Genomic DNA, 24,641 nt, shown 5'->3' on the forward strand with positions numbered 1-24,641 from the left:
TTCTTTTTCTCTTTCTCTCTCTCTATCTAATGCACGTTCTTCTCTTTCGTATTCAAGTTTTTTAAAAGCTAATTGTTGTTCCACACTTAACTCATTTATCTCTATCTCTGAAACAATCTCACTGTCTTCCATAACAGGCCTATCACCAAAAACTTCCTGGATAATAATTGTCTTTATATCACCTAAGGTTTTAGCTGATGTTAAATCAATTTCTCGCTCACCCGCGATTTCAACTAATTCGGCCTTACGTGCTCGCTTAATCTCCACTACACTGAGCGTAGGCCTATCCAGCAAATTCTTATTCATGTTTAGATATGACGCACTTATTATTAATTAATTTTCTAGTGAACAACGTTGCTACTTCTAGTTATTTGTAAAAATAATTCATAAAGCCCCCATTTACAAACAATACTTTTTTAAATATGCATGTCCCGTTTCAGATCCGGGACGAGCGCCCCCAATTTTCACTCCTGTCACGGGGATCCTATAATACCCGTAACTGAATGAAACACGATTACCCAAATATCTCTCCTAACTGTATATCTGTTAGATCTCTCTGTATCGGGCAGTATATACCCGCGTGGCTCGTCTCTAGGTATGAACAGAGATAAGATCTTATATAAAGTATATATAATATAGCACGTTTAGTTCACTAGGAAACACAACAAAAACACAATACACTTTGGAATCTGTATTAATCTACGCAGACAAATGTACTGCCGCAGTAGTTAATTAACAACAACAAATAGTAACAACCCAGAATTGATCACTTAATTAGTTAATCACTAGGTGTCTAGTTTATACAATATTCTAATCATTTCACCGTGACACAACACCCACACGTGTGATAATTGAGAAACGCTTCCAGGGCAACTTAATTAATAAGGGAATTACACTTCTATTCCTAATTGGTTAATTTTTAATTAACCCTTATCTACTCATTCAGTAACCTTGTAATACAGAATTAATACTGGTACCTATCACAATAAAGACAATAACCTACAGTTTACCTAGGTCCTCTAGGATGACTGGTTAAGCTTTATATATATTAGAACAGTGAGCCTACAGTTTACTGCGTCAGATTACCGGCAGCACCGTCTAAATAATATTGGTATAATACAGTATTAAAATATTTAAAGTCACATCAATCACATCAAGGTTATACAACAGAGCAGAAATAATATATTTACCAGTCCGGACGGACAACGTTCCCCCTGGAAGCCTTCCTATGGTTCTCCCCGATAAATCTAAATCTTAGCTATTTATTACAAATCCGAATATCGCCTGGGAGCACATCGCGGTACCGAATACCTATAAGTGATATTTCCACAGAGACCAAGCCGGCATATTTTTCTTAGAAGCCTAGACTGGTCGTCGCCTAGTTCGCCGGCAATACCCCGATGTACCGAACTAGCGGAGGTATTACGTAACTACTGGCCGCATGGCCTCCGCATCTGTACTGGGTGTGTATTGAAAACAGCACGACCACCGTCGCGCAGAGGTATTACGTAACAAAGTGCCCACCTGGGCTTAAGTGCATATTGGAACTGCACACGGCCCTCTAAAACAATTAATATCGCCACAGGCGAAAACAAAATTAAGAGCATGTTCCGTCACAGTCTGTAAAAATATTGCTAAGTGATTTATCTTAATAATCAAATACACATTATTTATTTAAATAAAATGTATAAATGTATAAGTAATTTAAATTATCGTCGTAATTCAACATAACAAACAGCAAAAACGGACATCTTTACAAAAACATTTTTGTTCTTAATCTTATTATTTTTAAACTGTATACTAATGAAAACTTTCATTCTTATTTTTGTTTTAAATTACGATTCCAAATGTTTAAAATGTGCGTTCGATAGGGGTCCGATAGTATATTACGGCCACTCAAAGGATGAAGACGAAAATAGGTTACTGACGTAATCATGTTACGGGATTATAAATATACATTTACGTTTGTAGTAAAGTTAGCACATCTCGGAAACTTGAGAACTTTTAATATGTTATTACTATAGATACTTTGCAACTATTCTGTAAAATTCAGCTGTGTACTATTTATTTCCGGGTTCAACACTAATTTTGACCTAATGTTCCTGGAACTAACAAAATTTGTCCCACAATTCACAACCTGAAATATTAAAATCGTATAAAGTTTAAAATGATGTCCATGATCAAATGAAGTCTAATCTCTCTCTCTCTCTCTCTCTCTCTCTCTCTCTCTCTCTCTCTCTCTCTCTCTCTCTCTCTCTCTCTCTCTCTCTCTCTCTCTCTCTCTCTCTCTCTCTCTCCTCTCTCCCTCTCCCTCTCCCTCTCTCTCTCTCTCTCTCTCAGATACATATATCTCACACGTTTGTTTGAATAACATGTGATTTCGATAAGATTGAGTCTATATGGTAGTGATACCAGTGTCTGTGTGTATATTTTGATACACTGGTTTCTGGTGGTGAGTGTTCACATGGACTTTGACGCCATGTTTGGGTTTTCTGTCCTCCACGTTATAGATGTGCCCTTCCAAATCTTCAATTCCATTCACCTCTGCGTTATATCCAGCTTCGGTACTCTTCTTCAACTTTTTTCTGAATAGTTAAAAAACAATAACAGGGTGTAACTCGGATAAAACGTTCGAAACATAAGAATTAAAGTGGCAACATCGAGTATTGTTTTAAATCTGTTTAAAGATTGAGTCTCCATAATATTTATAATTTTTTAATTTAAAGTTAAAGTTAAAGTTCGTTTTGTTTAACGACACCACTAGAGCACATTGGTCAATTAATCATCGACTGTTGGATGTCAAACATTTGGTAATTCTGACTCGTAGTTATCTGAGGAAACTTGCTAAAAAAACATTTCATTAGTAGCGAGGGATCTTTTATATGCACCATCCCACAGACAGGATAGCACATACCATGGTCTTTGATATACCAGTCGTGGTGCACTGGTTGGAACGAGAAACATATACTGTTTGACCGTAGCTGTTAGACAATGTAAACTTTGTAAAGTATGTTGGTTATTCAAACTTTTTAACATTAAATCTTCTTGTTTAAATTATACGTTTTGTTTCTCTTTGGCCAAATGGCTTCAAGTGCATACATTATACATGGCTTGAATCTAGTGACAGAACTGTCTATATCAAAATAGAACGTTATGATAGTCTCAGGCTATCAACTGTCACAACGGAGTTGGTCAACTAGACGGTTGCGTTATAATCCCCCACCTCCCCCACCTCCCCCACCCTACCCCCACACACACGCCCTACTTATGATGGGTTCGCTCAGATTAACAACTAATCGGACGTAGGAGTTGTTTACGACGAGAATCGAGTTGTAACAGTGCTAAGACTAGCAAATGGACAGTCGCAGAAGTCGTGAGATCAGCGAGTAAGCCAACTCCTTTGTGACAGTTGGTAGTCTGAACCTAACATTAGATACCAAGTGTATCCTACCTTTTTCTTAGACAACCGACGACGATGACTGCTCCCATAAACAACACGCAGATAGCAACAGCTACACCGATCGTAACAAACACGTCATCTGATATTTAAAAAAAATAAAAAATAAAAACTCTGATATTATTATTATTATTATTGCATTAAAGCTGTCTATAGCTGTACAGGACAATAAAGTGAAGTTTGTTTTGCTTCCCCTCCCACCCAACCCAGAGGCGGATCTAGAGGGGGACCCAGGGACCTGCCCCCCCCCCCCTAAATTTTGCGATAGATATAATTTTATTATATATTAATTTTCACATTTTATTCACGATCCCCCTCCAAACCTCCCACAAAGTTCCCTTGACATTCCACCTCATGTTACTGCTCTCCCCCACCCCCCCCCCCCCAATGGATTTTCTGGATCCGCCACTGGAAGCACCTGTTAAATCATCCGGTCATAAAAATAAATACGGAGTAATTTGTTTCAAGATCGAATATTTGGTATAATCTATTTTTGCGACCAGAAACCTCCCAGACAGAAACAAATTGTAGTAATATAATATGTTGTGTAAGTAGATGTGTAGACATTAATTTACTATACCCAATTCCATTAAAAACGCATCAGTCAGTTTAAAAAAAAAAATAACAACACCACTAGAGCACATTGATTTATTAATCATCGGCTATTGGATGTCAAACATTTGATAATTTTTACATAGTTTTAGAGTTCGTTTTGTTTAACGACACCACTAGAGCACATTGATTAATTAATCATCGGCTATTGGATGGCAAACATTTGGTAATTCTGACTTGTAGTCATTAGAGGAAACCTGCTACATTTTTCCATTAGTAGCAAGGGATATTTTATATGCACCATCCCACAGATAGGACCACGGTCTTTGATAAACCAGTCGTGGTGCACTGGCTGGAACGAGAGATAGCCCAATAGGCCCACCAACAAGGATCGATCCCAAACCGACCGCGCACCGAGCTATTTGCTTTACCACTGGGCTACGTCCCGATCCTGTATAAAAGGGTTAGGGTTATTGTATAGTTTATATAAAATATCTAACAGCGGTCTTAAAAAACTATCTTGTGCTGTTTGTTTTATAGAAATATCACAGAAGCAACAGCAATAACAATTGGAAATTGGGTTGTGCGTTTTTATTGGTGTTTAGTATATTTGTGTTTGTTTTATAGAAATATCACAGAAGCAACAGCAATAACAATTGGAAATTGGGTTGTGCGTTTTTATTAGTGTTTAGTATATTTGTGTTTTTATAAAGCTAGTATCAGACTATCAACTGTCACGACGGTGTTGACCAACTCGATAGTTGCGTTTCCCCAACTCCCAACTTACGACAGGTGCACTCAGATTAACAACTTTCATTCAGTTATACTTATTTTCGTTTTAATATCCAATTAAGGTTCAAGCACGCTGTCCTGGGCACACACCTCAGCTATGTGGGCTGTCTGTCCAGGACAGTGGGTTAGTCGTTTGTGGTTAGTGAGAGAGAAGAGGCTGTAGTAGTCTTACATCTACCCACTGAGTTGTTAAAACTTGCTCTGGGTGGGAGCCAGTACCGAACTGCGAACTCTGTACTTACCAGCCTTATGCCCGATAGCTTAACCACAACACCACCGAGGCCGGTGATTTATTTCATTTCAACTTATTTTCGTGCTTATATCCAATTAAGGTTCAAGCACGATGTCCTGGGCACACACCTCAGCTATCTGGACTGTCTGTCCAGGACAGTGGGTTAGTTGTTAGTTAAAACTCGCTCTGGGTGGAGGCCGGTACCGGGCTGCGAACCCTGTACCTATCAGCCTTATATCCGATGGCTTAAGCACGACACCACCGAGGCAAGTGATTAACAACTAATTGATCGTAGAAATTGTATACGAAGAAAATCGAGTTGTAGGAGCGCTCAGACTAGCAACTGAACAGTCGTAGTATAGAAATCGTGAGATCGGCGATTTGGCCAACTCCCTTGTGACATTTGGTAGTCTTAGACATTTTAGAATGTTTTTTGTAAAATATTGTTTAACAACTGAGATGGTGATTAAAATGTACCATTGGTGCTGTCGTACAGCTGAGAGAGAGTCGTTCCGACCACGTCTGTGTCGTTGCCAACAGACGACATGTAAATGGCGGTTGTTGCTAAAAATAGAACAATAAAATTAGGCAAATAGGGAATAGAGATTGATTGTGGAGTTTGTTAATTTTGATATTTTATTTTTAAAACTAGTATGTCATAACATTATTGTGTTTTTGCTGTTGTTGAGAGAGAGAGAGAGAGAGAGAGAGAGAGAGAGAGAGAGAGAGAGAGAGAGAGAGAGAGAGAGAGAGAGAGAGAGAGAGAGAGAGAGAGAGAGAGAGAAACAGAAAGAGAGAGAGAGAGAGAGGCAGAATGAGAGAGAGGCAGAATGAGAGAGAGAAACACACACAGACAGACAGACAGAGAGAAACAGAGAGGCAGAGACGCAGAGAGACAGATAGAGATACACAGATAGACAGCCAGACAGATACAGACAGACAGACAAGTAGACAGAGACAGACAACAGACAAGTAGACAGAGACAGACAGTCAGACAAAAATATTTCTTGTTGTTTTACTGGTAGGAGTAGCTTATTTGACGACTTATTTGAGCGTTTTTCTTTTTGTCTCAACCATGGATCATAAACAGCCGATACATTAATTACACGCTTTACTACTTATTTCATATACCTTTTTTCACATTATTGTGGACTAAAACGTACATACATACCCACACTTGAAACACGAGTCGGAGTGAAAACATGTTGGTAATCTGCAAACAAATAACATATTGAAAGAATCAAAACAGAAGAAAAAAAAACATAATTCAAGGGAAGTCTGTGTCTCAAAACCATCAACAACCAAAGCTATCGTCACGAGAATTTTTTATTGTGTAAAATATCAACAGAGTCAATACTAAAGGATTAACTAGACGAGGTTAATATTTTACATGTTAAAAAACACGAGTAGCGAATTCTATTTATCCTGTAACATTTTTAAAATAAAATTATAATTAAAAATTTTTTAAATCACAGTATTAAAGCTGCCGCCATTGGTAATATAAAGTACAAATTAGTTTGACATCACGCATTCCAACTAAATATTTGAAAACGGTACGCTTAGGTATACATGTCTTGTTGGCTTGTAAGCAAATGACCCATCCACAGCAACAAATTACCTAGAGACCTTGCAAATTTGCATGCCATTATTAACCTGGTTAATATATAGAGTTTACTATGCGAGACTCTGGCGAGCATAATATATTATTTTTATTCCTAATATATGATATTGACGATACCGAAACACACAAGGGTAATAATCTCTTAATCATAATTATAATTTCAAGCTTGATACAACGCGTTTTTGTAAACTGTACACGCAACTTTAATTCCAGTCTGCCATTACTAGATATTCAAATGACGTAAGAATATGTGGTGCAGCGTCTTTTTGAATGGAAATGACGTCAAACTAGAATGACGTCGTTTTGGTGTCCTTACATCAAAATAAACAGGTGCTTATCGTTTTTTGTTTTGTTTTTCTAAACGCTAGACAGCTTTCAGTGTAAAATTGCTATTGATTTTTTTTATTTGATGACTATGAATGCATACGTCAATCATGGAGTGTCACCCTAGTACGTTTGTTTAAATGTCAATAAATCTAATGCCGTGACCTCCATTAATTTATATCTAATTTGCAAAGTTATCAAATTCTTAAAATATGTGATCTGAAAAATATCACATCTTTGATTGCACTGAAAATGTAAGATATTATATAATAAATAGAGGTTATTACCAGAGTGGTTTCCGGTATCGTCAATATCATATATTAGGAATAACAATTGTATTTGTGAGAGCCTCTGGCGAGCATACTACATTATTTTTATCATGAGCAATATACTGTGAAAAAAAGGCCTACACTTATGAAAACTACATTAATTTATAGCCCTTAATGAACAATAAAGTGTTTTCTTTAAATCATTAAACGGAATTACGGGGATATTGCCAATTTATTATTAAGTAGCGAATAAGTACTTTTTTTAGATGTACTTGGACAATTGAAAAAAATTATTGTACATTACCATTTCCGCAGATATAGGGAAGCCGTTCGGAACAGTTCCTGGCATAAAACTTTAGACTGGAATCCTCCGATAATTCGGCTGCTAGGCAACGTCCAGCAAAATTGTATTTTATGTCACTTGAGATAACAGTTCCTATAATTTAAAAAAAAGTAAATTATTTTTTAACAAAATGCACAAACTTCTGTCACTATCTGTTTTCATTTCATTGTAGCTTATTTTGGTGCTTATATCCAATTAAGCAATTAAGGTTCAAGCACGCTGTCCTGGGCACACGCCTCAGCTATCTGGGCAGTGGGTTAGTTGTTTAGTGAGAGAGAAGAGGGTGTAGTGGCCTTACACCTACCCATTGAGCCCTTACGAACTCGCTCTGGGTTGGAACCGGTACCGAGCTGCGAACCCTGTACCTAACCAGCCTGTAGTCCGATGGCTTACCACTGCGCCACCCAGGCCGGTTCAGGTACTTTTACAGGCAAAATTAGGACGACTAAAAGAAACATTAGATCTAGAGCTACTGATATTCTGAACAAGAAAATGCATTTAAAGAGATTATCCTAACTTTGTTGTCATGGTAACATGTTTCCGACAAATAGAGCATTTTTAGCGACTAAACTTGTCTGATTTAGATCACCAATCTGTGTATATTTACGGTTATATGGCGTCAGACATATGGTTAAGGACCACATAGATACTGAGGGAGGAAACCCGCTGTCGCCACTTCATGGGCTACTCTTTTCGATTAGCAGCAAAGGATCTTTTATATGCACCATCTCACAGACAGGGTAGTACATACCACGGCCTTTGATATACCGGTCGTGGTACACTAGCCCAATGGGTCCATCGACGGGGATCGATCCCAAACGAACCGCACATCAAGCGAGCTCTTTACCACTGGGCTACGTCCCGCCCTTATATATCTTAGGAAGTAGATGAAGTTTGTGCTACTAAAATACATTAAGAAGCACCTTGGATATATACAGACAGTATTGTAAATAAGAAAATGTGATTTAATATGTAATTTAAATCATTAGAAAGGCTGTATTTGTCGCAAATGTGTTACAGTGGTAGCAAACTTAGGACAGAGTCCGTTTAAACGCACAGACACTAGTTTCAGTCCGTAAAAACGGACACTCAGTTTAGTTAATATACACACATGTAACACATTTGTATTTGTAATGTTAAATACCGTTAAAAATAGACTAAACCGTTACTTCTCAGACGCACGTACGTTTTTCAAAATATGAAACATGCATATTTTGATCTTAAAAACACCAGGATGACCAGAAACACTTCGGATGTATGGACATGGATGATCTAACCAATAAACTTAGTAATGACTGATTTTGGTTATCAAAAATCGACTCTAATAGTAAAACAAAAATATACTTTAGTGTTTAAAAAAAACCTAGGGTCTGTCATTTTAACACTCACTATCAATCCACGTCCAATTCATCGTCCTCGTAAGCCCGATCCAGTATGTCCCAGAATTCAACGGGCACATTCCGTAATCCGGCAGGAACTCAGGCAATATCTGTCCACCATTTTTCTCGCACCGGTCACGTGCTTCCGGCCACGACATTTTCAGCACGTCGTTGACGTGTAACATGTGACAAACGTGGATGCTGTTATTGGTGTGGTCTGATATCTGCTCTGGTCAAGAAAATAAACAAAAACCTTTGTTTTTTCATTTCATATCTAATATATATTCATGCTTATTTCCAATTAAGATTAAAAGTCGATAAAGTTGCCATTCAACTGACTGGGTTTTATCTCCTTCCAACCAGTGCACCACGACTGGTAAAAGGCCGTGGTATGTGTTTTTCTGTCTGTGGGAAAGTGCATATAAAAGATCCCTTGCTGCATTAGGAAAAATGATGACTGTGTAAGAATTACCTAATGTTTGACATCCAACAGCCAATGATTAATTAATATGAATGCTCGAGTGGTGTCGTTAAACAAAATACACAAACTTTATATCTGTTTTATTTGAGGTAAAATTAATTCATATAAAAGATCCCTTTCTGCTAATGAAAACAATATTTCGTAGTTCCTCTGAGACTAAGAGTAGATTATTACCAAATGTTCAATCTAATTAAAATTGTGCATTCACAACATACATAGACTTTTGTAAAATGGAACTAAGTCAACTGCGTGCATTTTAGATGATGAATTGTATATAAAACCGGTCTGGGTTTAGGTTTGTTTTCATGCAAATATAAAGAAAACTAGGATTTAATAGAAATTAAACGTAACATTTGCAAACAACTTAGGGTCTAAACAATATAGTGTCAATGACTTTACGTGTCATCTCCAAAGATACAGGTACAGTTTAATGACTCTACTAAAGCACATTGATCTTTTTATTGGAGGTCAAATATCTGATAATTCTGACAGTCTTTTTACTTTCTTTTTTTTTTTTTTTTTTTGTCTTTTATAGCACCAATCTTTGATATGTATGTTCCTGCAGATAAGGTAACACATTAAATGTGATGCTGTTTAATACATACCAGTCGAGGGGTTCTGGTTGTTGTAGGGAAGTGGCGGTGGATGGAGGGGCAGTTATACTGGACCACTGAAGATGGCCGTTTTACACGATTCATGAGGTATCATTTTTATTAATCACAACAATATTATGTGATAAGATGAATTATTCTTATGCATAATAATAAATATATATATTTATGCTATATGCAAATTCTTAATTACAAATAGCAAGCGAATGAACGAACGAGAATATAATAAGAAAAATAGCTTTCCATATTGATATAAAGTTAAAGGGACGTTCCTGAGTTTGCTGAATTGTAAGATGTTTCCGACTAATAAAACATTTCTACGATTAAACTTACATATTAAATATATTTTCTTGTTTAGAATATCAGTGTCTGTATATTCAATGTGTTTCTGGTCGTTTAATATGTGTAAGAAGCCCAAACTGGATTTTGTCATCAAATAATTTCGTACGTACGAATAAAATATATTTTAGGAAATAAAATTAAATTTAATCTTGTACAAATATTAGAACGACCAGAAACACGTTTAATATACAGCCACTAATATCTTATGCAGAAAAATATATTTGATATGTAATTACAATCGGTAAAACGTCTCTGTTAGTCGATAACATGTTAAAAATTTCAACAAACTCAGGAATGTCCCTTTAACCTTCCACAGTTAAAGAGACATTCCTGGGTTTGCTGCATTGTAAGATGTTTCCAACTAATAATATATTTCTACGATTAAATTTACGTATTAAATATATTTTCTTGTTTAAAATATCAGTGTCTGTATATTCAATGTGTTTTTGGTCGTCTTAATATTTGTAAGAAGCCCAAACTGGATTTTGTCTTCAAATAATTTCGTACGTACGAAATTTTTTATTTTAGGAAGTAAAATGAAAGTTAACCTAGTACAAATATTTGAACGATCAAAAAATACGTTTAATATACAGCCACTAATATTTTATGTAATTATGTAATTACAATCATTAAAAAGTCTCTGTCGGTCGATAACATCCTAAAAAATGCAGCAAACTCAGGAAATTCCCTATAAATATCTCTCCATATATAAATAGCTTTTTCTGATTTTAATAACCTTCCACGTTTAAACATAGCCTTTCTTATTTAAATAATTGTCGATATTGAAGTTCTCCCTCTCCATATTTAAACCACACCCACAATATTTAAATAACCCACCAAGTGTGCATATGAATCCATGCTTCTCGCTGCAATTCTCAGACTTCAAATACTGACTTCCGTCAGACTCCACAACGAGGCTGGCACACACTTCCGGATGCGCAGACTCCCACAAGGCAAAATGCGGAACATGCGGATCTAATTTGAGATTGAATTTGAAAAAAAAAAAAAAAAAAAAATGTTCAACCTATAACTAGATACATTCATATATTGTTTGACAAAAAAAAAGGGGGGCCCCTTTGGTCCCCGCCTGAATCCGCGCCTGCATGTACTGTGAAATCCTTCTAAACCAGACATCCTCGAGACCAAGAACAAACTCTGGTTTTGAGGGTTTAGAAAGGTTACGTTCTGTACTAATCTTTAGAAAGGGACCGTGGAAAAACGTGTGGTTTGGGGGGATTCCAGTTTACAGGGGGGTTTCTCTGTATGTTAACTTAGTGGGAATAGATAATGGTATTGAAACAAATAGAGAATGCCACATATTACTTCCAATCAAGGCAGCAGGGAGGTGAGGGGGTGGGGAGGGGAAGGAATCAGGGTAAGGGGGACCATGCCTCCCCACCAAGCCTCTTTTTTTTTTACTGTATTAAATTTGATAAAATCATACATACATAGTGTGAATTGTGCCCCCCCCCCCCCCAATATAAAATCTTGGCTACGCTATGTGTTCGACCTTCACCTTGAACACTGACCTCTCTCGTACATTGAATTAGCTTCTTCTCCGCCGCACATTTGATCTCTGATTTTCCAACATGGCTTGTTACATTGTCTTGAGGGCACTGATATCACTTCCGACAGATCGTCCACACAGAAACAGATTTCATCCTACACAAACACAGTAAAATGAATGAATGAATGAATGAATGAATGTTTAACGACACCCCAGCACGAAAAATACATCGGCTATTGGCTGTCAAACTATGGTAATGCAAACAAATAAAGTGATGATCAACATCAATATAAAAATTCAAGATTTAAATAAAAACAGTGTAAAGAACTGTGCAAAAATACAAATATCACAGATAGATAATGACTTTTACTTAAAATTTCAATTGTATCTCGAATAAAACAAGGGGATTTGTGCTGTATTGGCCATTATCATGGCCATGCACCACGATGAGGATACAGCACGCGCAGGGGCACAGTAAAAATGTAAAAATATAGTTTATGTGTATAATGTTTCCATATACTTACCTTTAATGAAGGTAGGAAGGAAGGAAATGTTTTATTTAACGACGCACTCAACACATTTTATTTACGGTTATATGGCGTCAGACATATGGGTAAGGACCACACAAATATAGACAGAGGAAACCCGCGGTCGCCACTTCATGGACTACTCTTTTCGATTCGCAGCAAGGGATCTTTTATATGTAACATCCCACAGACAGGATAGTACATACCACGGCCTTTGGTATACCAGTCGTAGGGCACTGGCTAGAGGAGGAGGAGACGGAGGAGAAGAAGAAGAAGAAGAAAGGAGGCCTTTGTTACACCAGTTGTGGAACATTTGCTGGAACGAGTATCTTTAATGACACCCAAATAGCCGATGTTTATTTTTGTGCTGGGGTGTCGTTAAACATTCATTTATTCATTTGTGATAGGTAGGGTCATATATGGCTTCAAGCGTGGTTGCAAGAAAATCTGCAACTCGCTGCAGATAATCACCGAACCAGGCATAGAAAGGTATGTCCTTAAGTTTGTTTGTTTAACGTTACCAATAGAGCACATTGATTTATCAATGATCGGCCACTGGATGTCAAACATTTGGTAATTCTGACACATAGTTTTAGAGGACACCCGCTAATTGTTTTCATTAGTAGCAAGATAGCACATACCACGGCCGTTGGTATACCAGTCGTGGTGCTTTGGCTGGAGGATGAGGAGGAGAAGAAGAAGAAGAAGGAAGGAAATGTTTTATTTAACGACGCACTCAACACATTTTATGTACGGTTATATGGCGTCGGACATATGGTTAAGGACGACACAGATATTGAGGGAGGAAACCCCTGTCGCCATTCCATGGGCTACTCTTTTCGATTAGCAGCAAGGGATCTTTTATATGCACCATCTCATAGACAGTCGTGGTACACTTGCTGGAGCGAGAAATAGTCCAATGGTTACACTGACGGGGATCGATCACAAACCGACAGCGCATCAAGCGAGCTCTTTAATACTGGGCTATGTCTCGCTCCCAAGAAGAAGAAGAAGAAGAAGACTCACCCCTAGTGATATTGTTGTGTAATTCTCACACACATGGAAACACAGTTCCGGACCATTTGCCTTTCCCATGTAGCGTCCGCCTTTCGTACTTCCGGTTTCGCCTTCATGGAAGCAACCCTTTTCTGAGTAGAATTTTAACCCATCTGTAATAAAAAAGGAATGTTGGCTGTGCGCAATATTGTTCTCACGATGCTTAAAATAAACTCCATATAGAAGTTTTATTCCCCCTAAATCCGTCCATGCCATACGTTTAAAAAGTCTATGCATTCTTCTTTTTCATTTAATATTGTTGTTTTTGTTTGTGGGTAGGTTTTTTTGTTTTTGTTTTGGGGTGGGGGGTTTGGTTGGGGGTTGGGGTTTGTTTGGTATTGGGTTTGTTTTTTGGGGGTGTTGGGGGGGAGGGTTGTTGTTTGTTTGTTTTGTTTTGTTTTGTTTAATAATCTGGTGAGGGGAGGTTGGGGGATGGGGAGGGGTAAATGTACACATTTATTATTCTCACATCAGTGTGGTCGCTGTGTCAAGGCTGGTTTGACCTCCCCCCTAACTCCGACCCTAGGTTTGGTTTAAAACTATATGTGACTTCTTACCCGCCCACTTCCACGATGAAAATGTGACATATCCTCCAATCCAGAACAAAGAGTTTGATGAATTACTCCCACTCCCGAACAACGTCCGGTAACTCGGGTCCAATTTTGGGGTTTTCGCCATCATTAGGTTATCTCCCTTTCCTAGGCAATCATCGTCTGCAGTCTCCCACGTGGCTTCTTTGAGTTTGAAATACGAAACCTTCTTTCCCGCGCCTGGCAAAGTTAGGTCACGTTTAGCCGATACTGGCTGAACTGTAATGTGGGTCAATGTCAAGGTCACGGTCAAGGTCACCAAGATGGTTGCTGTTGTAGTTTTTATTTCCGTCCATTTTAATACTGAATGTTGACAATTTGATACTGGAAAATGAAAATAAACAGGAACAGAATTTTAATGATAATAATTCAATTAAATTTGATTCTTTTTCTTGTTGGTTGTGGTGATTTACTCTTATTGTTGTTGTTGTTGTTGTTGTTGTTGTTGTTGTTGTCGTAGTGATCATGTATTCAGAAGATTAAAGTTTTTTTTCTTTAACGACACCACTAGAGCACATTGATTATTTAATCATCGGCTGTTGGATGTATTTAGAAGAAAACGCATACCTGTCTAAGGATGAACAAAATAACTGTTCAAGACAAAAAATGAGTTATGGTCTAAAAGCACCATCACACAATAATACTGTAAGATAAAAATGTCTATCACTTTCCAAAATTTGTAGCTTAAAATGATCTACTAAATATATTATACTAATAGTAAACTGATGCAATGTAAACTTATTTTGTGGAGATACTATACTTCTCGTTATTGCTGCATGCCAGTATGTTATAAAACTAATTATTTACTGTTGTTTTATAGCTATACTGGTCTAACCAGTGGAACTACTTTTAATTAGATTGGTTCCACGTGGTATGTGCTGTCCTGTCTGTAGGAAAGTGCATATAAACGATCCCTTGCTGATAATGGAAAAAAAATGTAGAGGGTTTCTTCCGAAGACTACGTGTCACATGCTGTGTTAAAATGACCAAATGATTGACATCCAACAGCTGGTGATATTAAATCAATGTGTTGATGATTAATAAACCAATGTGCTCGAGTGGTGACCAAATGTTTGACATCCAACAGCTGGTGATATTAAATCAATGTGTTGATGATTAATAAATCAATGTGCTCGAGTGGTGACCAAATGATTGACATCCAACAGCTGGTGATATTAAATCAATGTGTTGATGATTAATAAATCAATGTGCTCGAGTGGTGACCAAATGATTGACATCCAACAGCTGGTGATATTAAATCAATGTGTTGATGATTAATAAATCAATGTGCTCGAGTGGTGACCAACTGATTGACATCCAACAGCTGGTGATATTAAATCAATGTGTTGATGATTAATAAATCAATGTGCTCGAGTGGTGACCAAATGATTGACATCCAACAGCTGGTGATATTAAATCAATGTGTTGATGATTAATAAATCAATGTGCTCGAGTGGTGACCAAATGATTGACATCCAACAGCTGGTGATATTAAATCAATGTGTTGATGATTAATAAATCAATGTGCTCGAGTGGTGACCAAATGATTGACATCCAACAGCTGGTGATATTAAATCAATGTGTTGATGATTAATAAATCAATGTGCTCGAGTGGTGACCAACTGATTGACATCCAACAGCTGGTGATATTAAATCAATGTGTTGATGATTAATAAATCAATGTGCTCGAGTGGTGACCAACTGATTGACATCCAACAGCTGGTGATATTAAATCAATGTGTTGATGATTAATAAATCAATGTGCTCGAGTGGTGACCAAATGATTGACATCCAACAGCTGGTGATATTAAATCAATGTGTTGATGATTAATAAATCAATGTGCTCGAGTGGTGACCAAATGATTGACATCCAACAGCTGGTGATATTAAATCAATGTGTTGATGATTAATAAATCAATGTGCTCGAGTGGTGACCAAATGATTGACATCCAACAGCTGGTGATATTAAATCAATGTGTTGATGATTAATAAATCAATGTGCTCGAGTGGTGACCAAATGATTGACATCCAACAGCTGGTGATATTAAATCAATGTGTTGATGATTAATAAATCAATGTGCTCGAGTGGTGACCAAATGATTGACATCCAACAGCTGGTGATATTAAATCAATGTGTTGATGATTAATAAATCAATGTGCTCGAGTGGCTCCAACCATGGCACCACGACTGTTACATCAAAGGCCGTGGTATGTGCTATCCTGTCTATGGGATGGTGCATATAAAAAATCCCTTGCTGCTAATCGGAAAGAGTAGCCCATTGCGTGGTTACAGCGGGTTTCCTTTTTCAATATCTGTGTGGTCCTTAACCATATGTCCGACACCATATGACTGTGAATAAAATATGTTGAGTGCGTCTTTAAATAAAACATTTCCTTCTGAGTGGATGACCCCAAAAGGTGGTTTATTTACTGGCAGACGACATGCACGTTCTGTGTACTCCGGACTCGGGTGATAGCGAGATGAATCAACTGATAGCAAGTGTGGAGCACGGCCCTGTCAAACACTCTCTTACTGAAAGGAAACTACTGCGTCCTCGGCATTTCATTATCACCATCTCCATGTTTGCGATGTCGTAAGACAAATGCCGTTCTATCTCTTTAATAGCTCATATAGACTAAATATTCATTTATTAATCATCGGCTACTTGATGTCAAACGTTTGGTAATTTGATTTAGTCCGCTGTAAAATGTCATGCGAATTAAACGGACATATCCTAGTTTTTAAACACAAAGGCATATTTTTTGACTATTATAGCCGTTTTTTGATAACTGAAATCATACTTTACTTAGATTTTATGGTTTAGATTATCAGTTTCCGTACATTCGAAGTGTTTTTGGTCATCTTGGTGTTTTTAATATCACAAAATGCATTTCTCATATTTTAAAAAATGCACGTGCGTCTGAGAAGTAACAGTTATGGAGTCGAGTGTTAGTTTATTTTTAGAGGGTATTTCACCATTTCAAAGTTACAGACTCATGTTTCTCTCAATTGTAACTTTATCCAAATGTGTTACAGGTTTGTAGAGTAAATAAACTTAGTGTTCATTTTCACGGGGTGAAACTGGGGTCTGTCACTTTAATTTCATATCAACTGACACTTTGTGTTTTAAAATATAACATGATTTTTTCCCATCCCAACCAGTGCACCACAACTGGTATATGGAAACCCGCGGTATTTACTTTCCTTTATGTGGAAAATTGCGTATAAAATATATCTTGCTGCTAATGGAAAACTGTAAGACTATATATGTCAGAATTACCAAATGTTTGACATTCATGATTAGTAAATCAATGTGCTCTAGTGGTGTCGTAAAACAAAACAAACTGTTTTAACTGTTACATGTGTCTGGCCTTTAAAAAAAAATGTTTTCATTAAATACATAAATAAATAAATAATAGTCACTGATCACAATGTGCTGGGGTGTCAATAAAAACATTCCTTTCCTAATAGCCACTGATTAAACAATGCTCTGGGTTTGTTTGTGTGTCAGACAAACATCCCTTTCCTAATAGCCACTGATTAAACAATGCTCTGGGTTTGTTTGTTTGTCAGACAAACATCCCTTTCCTAATAGCCACTGATTAAACAATGCTCTGGGTTTGTTTGTTTGTCAGACAAACATCCCTTTCCTAATAGCCACTGATTAAACAATGCTCTGGGTTTGTTTGGGTGTCAGACAAACATCCCTTTCCTAATAGCCACTGATTAAACAATGCTCTGGGTTTGTTTGTGTGTCAGACAAACATCCCTTTCCTAATAGCCACTGATTAAACAATGCTCTGGGTTTGTTTGTTTGTCAGACAAACATCCCTTTCCTAATAGCCACTGATTAAACAATGCTCTGGGTTTGTTTGTTTGTCAGACAAACATCCCTTTCCTAATAGCCACTGATTAAATAATGCTCTGGGTTTGTTTGTGTGTCAGACAAACATCCCTTTCCTAATAGCCACTGATTAACCTTCTGACTACTGCAGGCGAGATATCTCGCCCGACGTCACGTCAGTCGATATACTGTACACTGTACACAGTGCATTCCCCAATTCATATTTCCCGCCGTTTTGCACACGACACTCACCGGAAACGGAAATATAATTAAATAAAAAAGATTTTTTTTCAAAATGGTGGTTTTTGTTTTGATTTTTTCAATTGAAAATACATTGAAATTTTGAGTTCAAAAAGTGGTTTTCGGCAAGTATTTTCGCTTGACAACAATGGCGGCACGTCGCGGTAATTTTCAGGGATCGATAGCTGATTGTAACAGCTTATTTGATAATAAATTTGATCGTTTTACCAACAAGGAAAATTACCAAATATTGCAATATGAATCGTAGTTCGGTTTTTTTTAAAAATTCTGGTCAGAAAACCACTGTTATCGGGAATAATGGGCATAAATACTGGACAGCTGGCCACAAATGCCCGTAAGTAAACGCAACATTTTCGATTTTTTGCCTAATTTTAATCACCATTAGCCGATCTAAAATAATAAAAATTACAAAAAAAGACACGAAAATAATACTTACCGATTCATATATGAACTTTATTTCATGTATTTATGAAACATTTAAGTGAATATATGTGAGTAAAAATTATAAACTTGTACCCACTCAACGTGGTTTTTGTTAAAAATTAATCCAGTAGTCTAAAGGTTAAACAATGCTCTGGGTTTGTTTGTGTGTCAGACAAACACCCCTTTCCTAATAGCCACTGATTAAACAATGCGCTGGGTTTGTTTGTGTGTCAGACAAACATCCCTTTCCTAATAGCCACTGATTAAACAATGCTCTGGGTTTGTTTGTGTGTCAGACATCCCTTTCCTAATAGCCACTGATTAAACAATGCTCTGGGTTTGTTTGTGTGTCAAACATCCCTTTCCTAATAGCCACTGATTAAACAATGCTCTGGGTTTGTTTGTGTGTCAGACAAACATCCCTTTCCTAATAGCCACTGATTAAACAATGCTCTGGGTTTATTTGCGTGTCAGACAAACATCCCTTTCCTAATAGCCACTGATTAAACAATGCTCTGGGTTTGTTTGCGTGTCAGACAAACATCCCTTTCCTAATAGCCACTGATTAAACAATGCTCTGGGTTTGTTTGCGTGTCAGACAAACATCCCTTTCCTAATAGCCACTGATTAAACAATGCTCTGGGTTTGTTTGCGTGTCAGACAAACATCCCTTTCCTAATAGCCACTGATTAAACAATGCTCTGGGTTTGTTTGCGTGTCAGACAAACATCCCTTTCCTAATAGCCACTGATTAAACAATGCTCTGGGTTTGTTTGCGTGTCAGACAAACATCCCTTTCCTAATAGCCACTGATTAAACAATGCTCTGGGTTTGTTTGCGTGTCAGACAAACATCCCTTTCCTAATAGCCACTGATTAAACAATGCTCTGGGTTTGTTTGCGTGTCAGACAAACATCCCTTTCCTAATAGCCACTGATTAAACAATGCTCTGGGTTTGTTTGCGTGTCAGACAAACATCCCTTTCCTAATAGCCACTGATTAAACAATGCTCTGGGTTTGTTTGCGTGTCAGACAAACATCCCTTTCCTAATAGCCACTGATTAAACAATGCTCTGGGTTTGTTTGCGTGTCAGACAAACATCCCTTTCCTAATAGCCACTGATTAAACAATGCTCTGGGTTTGTTTGCGTGTCAGACAAACATCCCTTTCCTAATAGCCACTGATTAAACAATGCTCTGGGTTTGTTTGCGTGTCAGACAAACATCCCTTTCCTAATAGCCACTGATTAAACAATGCTCTGGGTTTGTTTGGGTGTCAGACAAACATCCCTTTCCTAATAGCCACTGATTAAACAATGCTCTGGGTTTGTTTGTGTGTCAGACAAACATCCCTTTCCTAATAGCCACTGATTAAACAATGCTCTGGGTTTGTTTGTGTGTCAGACAAACATCCCTTTCCTAATAGCCACTGATTAAACAATGCTCTGGGTTTGTTTGCGTGTCAGACAAACATCCCTTTCCTAATAGCCACTGATTAAACAATGCTCTGGGTTTGTTTGCGTGTCAGACAAACATCCCTTTCCTAATAGCCACTGATTAAACCATGCTCTGGGTTTGTTTGCGTGTCAGACAAACATTCCTTTCCTAATAGCCACTGATTAAACAATGCTCTGGGTTTGTTTGCGTGTCAGACAAACATTCCTTTAATAATAGCCACTGATTAAACAATGCTCTGGGTTTGTTTGCGTGTCAGACAAACATCCCTTTCCTAATAGCCACTGATTAAACAATGCTCTGGGTTTGTTTGCGTGTCAGACAAACATTCCTTTCCTAATAGCCACTGATTAAACAATGCTCTGGGTTTGTTTGCGTGTCAGACAAACATCCCTTTCCTAATAGCCACTGATTAAACAATGCTCTGGGTTTGTTTGCGTGTCAGACAAACATTCCTTTCCTAATAGCCACTGATTAAACAATGCTCTGGGTTTGTTTGCGTGTCAGACAAACATCCCTTTCCTAATAGCCACTGATTAAACAATGCTCTGGGTTTGTTTGCGTGTCAGACAAACATTCCTTTCCTAATAGCCACTGATTAAACAATGCTCTGGGTTTGTTTGCGTGTCAGACAAACATCCCTTTCCTAATAGCCACTGATTAAACAATGCTCTGGGTTTGTTTGCGTGTCAGACAAACATCCCTTTCCTAATAGCCACTGATTAAACAATGCTCTGGGTTTGTTTGCGTGTCAGACAAACATCCCTTTCCTAATAGCCACTGATTAAACAATGCTCTGGGTTTGTTTGCGTGTCAGACAAACATTCCTTTCCTAATAGCCACTGATTAAACAATGCTCTGGGTTTGTTTGCGTGTCAGACAAACATCCCTTTCCTAATAGCCACTGATTAAACAATGCTCTGGGTTTGTTTGCGTGTCAGACAAACATTCCTTTCCTTTTTTAATATCTGTTAATTAAACAGTGCTGAGGTGACTATCTTTCTCCCAATAGTCACTGACTAAGGCTGAGGGGCGGGACGTAGCCCAGTGGTAAAGCGCTCGCTTGATGCGCTGTCGGTTTCAGATCGATCCCCGTCAGTGGGCCCATTGGGTTATTTCTTACTCCAGACAGTACACCACGACTGGTACATCAAAGGTCGTGGTATGTGCTATCCTGTCTATGGGATGGTGCATATAAAAGATCCCTTGCTGTTTATCGAAAAGAGTACCCCATGAAGTGGTGACAACGGGTTTCCTCTCTAATATATGTGTGGTCCTTAACCATATAACTGTAAATAAAATGTTGTTAGACCGCATAGAGCTCCTTGAGGAGCTCTATGCGTTGTGGTCTAACGCATAAAGATTCCTGTGAGCTCTATGCGTTGTGGTCTAACGCATAAAGATTCCTGTGAGCTCTATGCGTTGTGGTCTAACGCATAAAGATTCCTGTGAGCTCTATGCGTTGTGGTCTAACGCATAAAGATTCCTGTGAGCTCTATGCGTTGTGGTCTAACGCATAAAGATTCCTGTGAGCTCTATGCGTTGTGGTCTAACGCATAAAGATTCCTGTGAGCTCTATGCGTTGTGGTCTAACGCATAAAGATTTCTGTGAGCTCTATGCGTCAAGCCACAACGCATACAGCTCCCAACTTCCGACAATGACTCACTGTAATCAGTACAACCCTTAACATCATATGCGGTGTCTAAATAATCATCATGGCTATTCTTGCGTTGTGTACTGACGTATTTCAACGATATCAAATTATTGATGAATAGCTTCTTCCAGAAGCCTCTTGATCAATGTCACGTGAGTCCAACTAGGAAAAACGAAAGGGCGTTTCGCTACGAAGTCTAGTATTGGTGGCGCTACTACCAAATTGTACACTGCGTTATCAATATCTTACAGTACGTAACATTTAGACTTAGTTGAGCATCACTTACATTAAGCCCTGGTCACACTGTCACGATCGCTACGACTTGAAAAAAATTGGTGAGTCCTGGTGGATCGTACTGGTATCGGCTTGAGTCTTGGTAAGTCATCCTAAGTCCTGGTGAGTCGGGAAGGCACGCCGACTATTTTGAAATGTTCAAAAATGTCGTGTTGAATCGTCCTCGGGGAGCTCTATGCGTTAGGAGCTCTATGCGTTAGGAGCTCTATGCGGCGTTACACTACCAAATCAAATCCCATAGACGATAATAGTAACATATGTGACTAAAACTCCTACCTGCAGCGTATCAATCAACATAAACGCCACGGATATAAATACTACCACCCCTCACACTTAAAGTGAATCAGAAAAAATTAGGGGTCAAGCTGCTTGTTTCTGAGATAACGGGAAGCGTGTATGTCTACCCTAGTTTCGCACACAATTCGAGTACTTTTTTTTACAGGTACCCCATACATGTTTCAAGCACAAGGCTACTTGACACATTGGTACTAGATGAAATAAAATTGCATATTTTTTTTACCCAGATGAAACTATTATTTTTTACAACCAACACACTCACATTTATAACCAATCACAGGACTTGTGGTGTTCACTTCTCTATCAAAAGTTGGATGCACCTCGAACTTTGACCCAGCCGGAAGTTATTTGGTTTAGTACTACCTGCAGTGCGTCGTTAAATAAACCATTTCCTTCCTTCCAGACTAAGGCTGAGATGTTGCTTCCATTGTCAGATTAAACAATGGGCTGAGGTGTCAACATTACATTCCTTTCCTTCCCTAACAGCAGCTGCAGGCGCGTGTGCAGGGATTTATGCAGGATGGTGATCTAATGACAGGGACCGACGTTCATAGGGGGATCGAGTCATGCTCGAACGGGAAATATATTAAATATATTAAAAAGAACATTCTACAAACCACCACTCCCACCACCCTACCCCAAATCACCTAACCCAACACACGCGCCTGTGCTGATTAATCAAAGTGCTAGGGTGTTCTTAAAGCTACGGTCACACCGACCTTAACACGTCGTACGACCACCTGCGATGGGTGAATTTCGGGTGATCGCGGACCATCGGGGGGTGGGTGGCAGTGAATCATGCGTAATCGTGCGAAGTTCCACGACGTCGCAGCCATCGGGGGTCCTCGCGGTTTTTGGTCATGTTCAAAAACCTGGCTGCGATTCCCGGGATTGTAGGGTATCGTACGACGTCGCGGCTATTCGTATGACATTTTTACATGTTCGCACCTGGAAATATTAATTAAAGACGTCGCATGACCTACCCACGATGTTGTGCGATGGTCGTGCGATGGTCGTGCGTTCATCTTGAGATTTATTCCATAAATTTTTATCTACGTGACCAGATTGTTTCAGATGCGTCGCAAACCCATCGTTTCCAGTGTGACCACACAACTAAGATTGTAATATCGTAGCCGTGTCGGGAACCATCGTAGATGTCTCCCCTGCGCGTGCTGTAACCTCACCGTGGTGCAGGGGTGTAACATTCTCTTTGAGAATGGCCAATACAGCACACATTGAAATTTTGAGTAAAAGTCAGTATCTATCTGTGATATTTGTATTTTTGTACAGTTCTTTACACTGTTTTTATTTAAATCTTGAATTTTTATATTGATGTTGATCATCACCTTATTTGTTTGCATTACCATAGTTTGACACCGAATAGCCGATGTATTTTTCGTGCTGGGGTGTCGTTAAACATCCATTCATTCAATCGTAGATGTCTAGAATCTCACCCCATTGCACAACGTCGTAGCTCGGTCTGACCAAGGCTAAGAAACTTTGATATTCCTGTGGTGGTGCACCTAGGTGTCATTAAAGACAGCTTTCCAATGCGCATATGTATGTCTGGACGTCTGTCTATCTGTCCGTCTCAATATATGTATATATATGTATATATATATATATATATATATCTGTGTGTGTGTGTGTGTGTGTATGTGTGTGTGTGTGTATATATATACACACACGTATGTGTGCGTGTCATGTGGTGCAAAATAGATCAGCAAAGGGGTTAATAATGTGATTTCTATAATAAGCCTATTATTTTGTCTTACCTCTTGTCAAATCGTGCGGTAGAAAACAGTGAAAGTAGACCAGCAAAGCTATCGGCCATGGCATGTTTTCCTCGCGAAGTATCCACCCGTGTGTTTATGATTTGACGAGACCTGTAGTGCAGGTTCGGGATCGTGATAACGAAATAAAACATCAGATACTGTCACTTGTACACAAAGGTCATGGAGATAACGTAGGTTATCATCATCCTGTACATTTAAACCTGAAGAACAGGGGAGCGCGACGTAGCCCAGTGGTAAAGCGCTCGCTTGTTGCGCGGTCGGTCTAGGATCGATCCCCGTCGGTGGGCCCATTGGACTATTTCTAGTTTCAGCCAGTGCACCACAACTGGTATACAAAAGGCTGTGGTATGTACTATCCTGTCTATGAAATGGTGCATATAAAATATCCCTTGCTGCTAATCGAAAAATATAGCCAATGAAGTGGCGACAGCGGGTTTCTTCTCTCGATATCTGTGTGGTCCTTAACCATGTCTGACGCCATATAACCGTAATAAAAATGTGTTGAGTGCGTCGTTAAATAAAAAAAGTTCCT

At 38.4% G+C, this 24,641-nt stretch overlaps 1 protein-coding gene across 1 annotated transcript; it reads right to left on the reverse strand.

Moving 5' to 3' along the window:
• Positions 1–2,323: 2,323 nt before the first annotated feature.
• On the reverse strand, positions 2,324–23,149 carry LOC121385149. The gene is made up of 11 exons (XM_041515687.1): positions 23,029–23,149; positions 14,051–14,407; positions 13,464–13,606; positions 11,933–12,065; positions 11,241–11,378; positions 8,980–9,198; positions 7,552–7,683; positions 6,205–6,246; positions 5,511–5,597; positions 3,452–3,539; positions 2,324–2,585 (listed from the first exon to the last, which is right to left on the reverse strand). Exons 1-11 carry the CDS (start codon positions 23,147–23,149, stop codon positions 2,396–2,398), a joined length of 1,650 nt encoding a protein of 549 aa, XP_041371621.1. The 3' UTR covers positions 2,324–2,395.
• Positions 23,150–24,641: the final 1,492 nt, after the last annotated feature.

The sequence above is a fragment of the Gigantopelta aegis genome, chromosome 11, assembly GCF_016097555.1.
Source record: "Gigantopelta aegis isolate Gae_Host chromosome 11, Gae_host_genome, whole genome shotgun sequence".
NCBI lineage: Eukaryota > Metazoa > Mollusca > Gastropoda > Neomphalida > Peltospiridae > Gigantopelta > Gigantopelta aegis.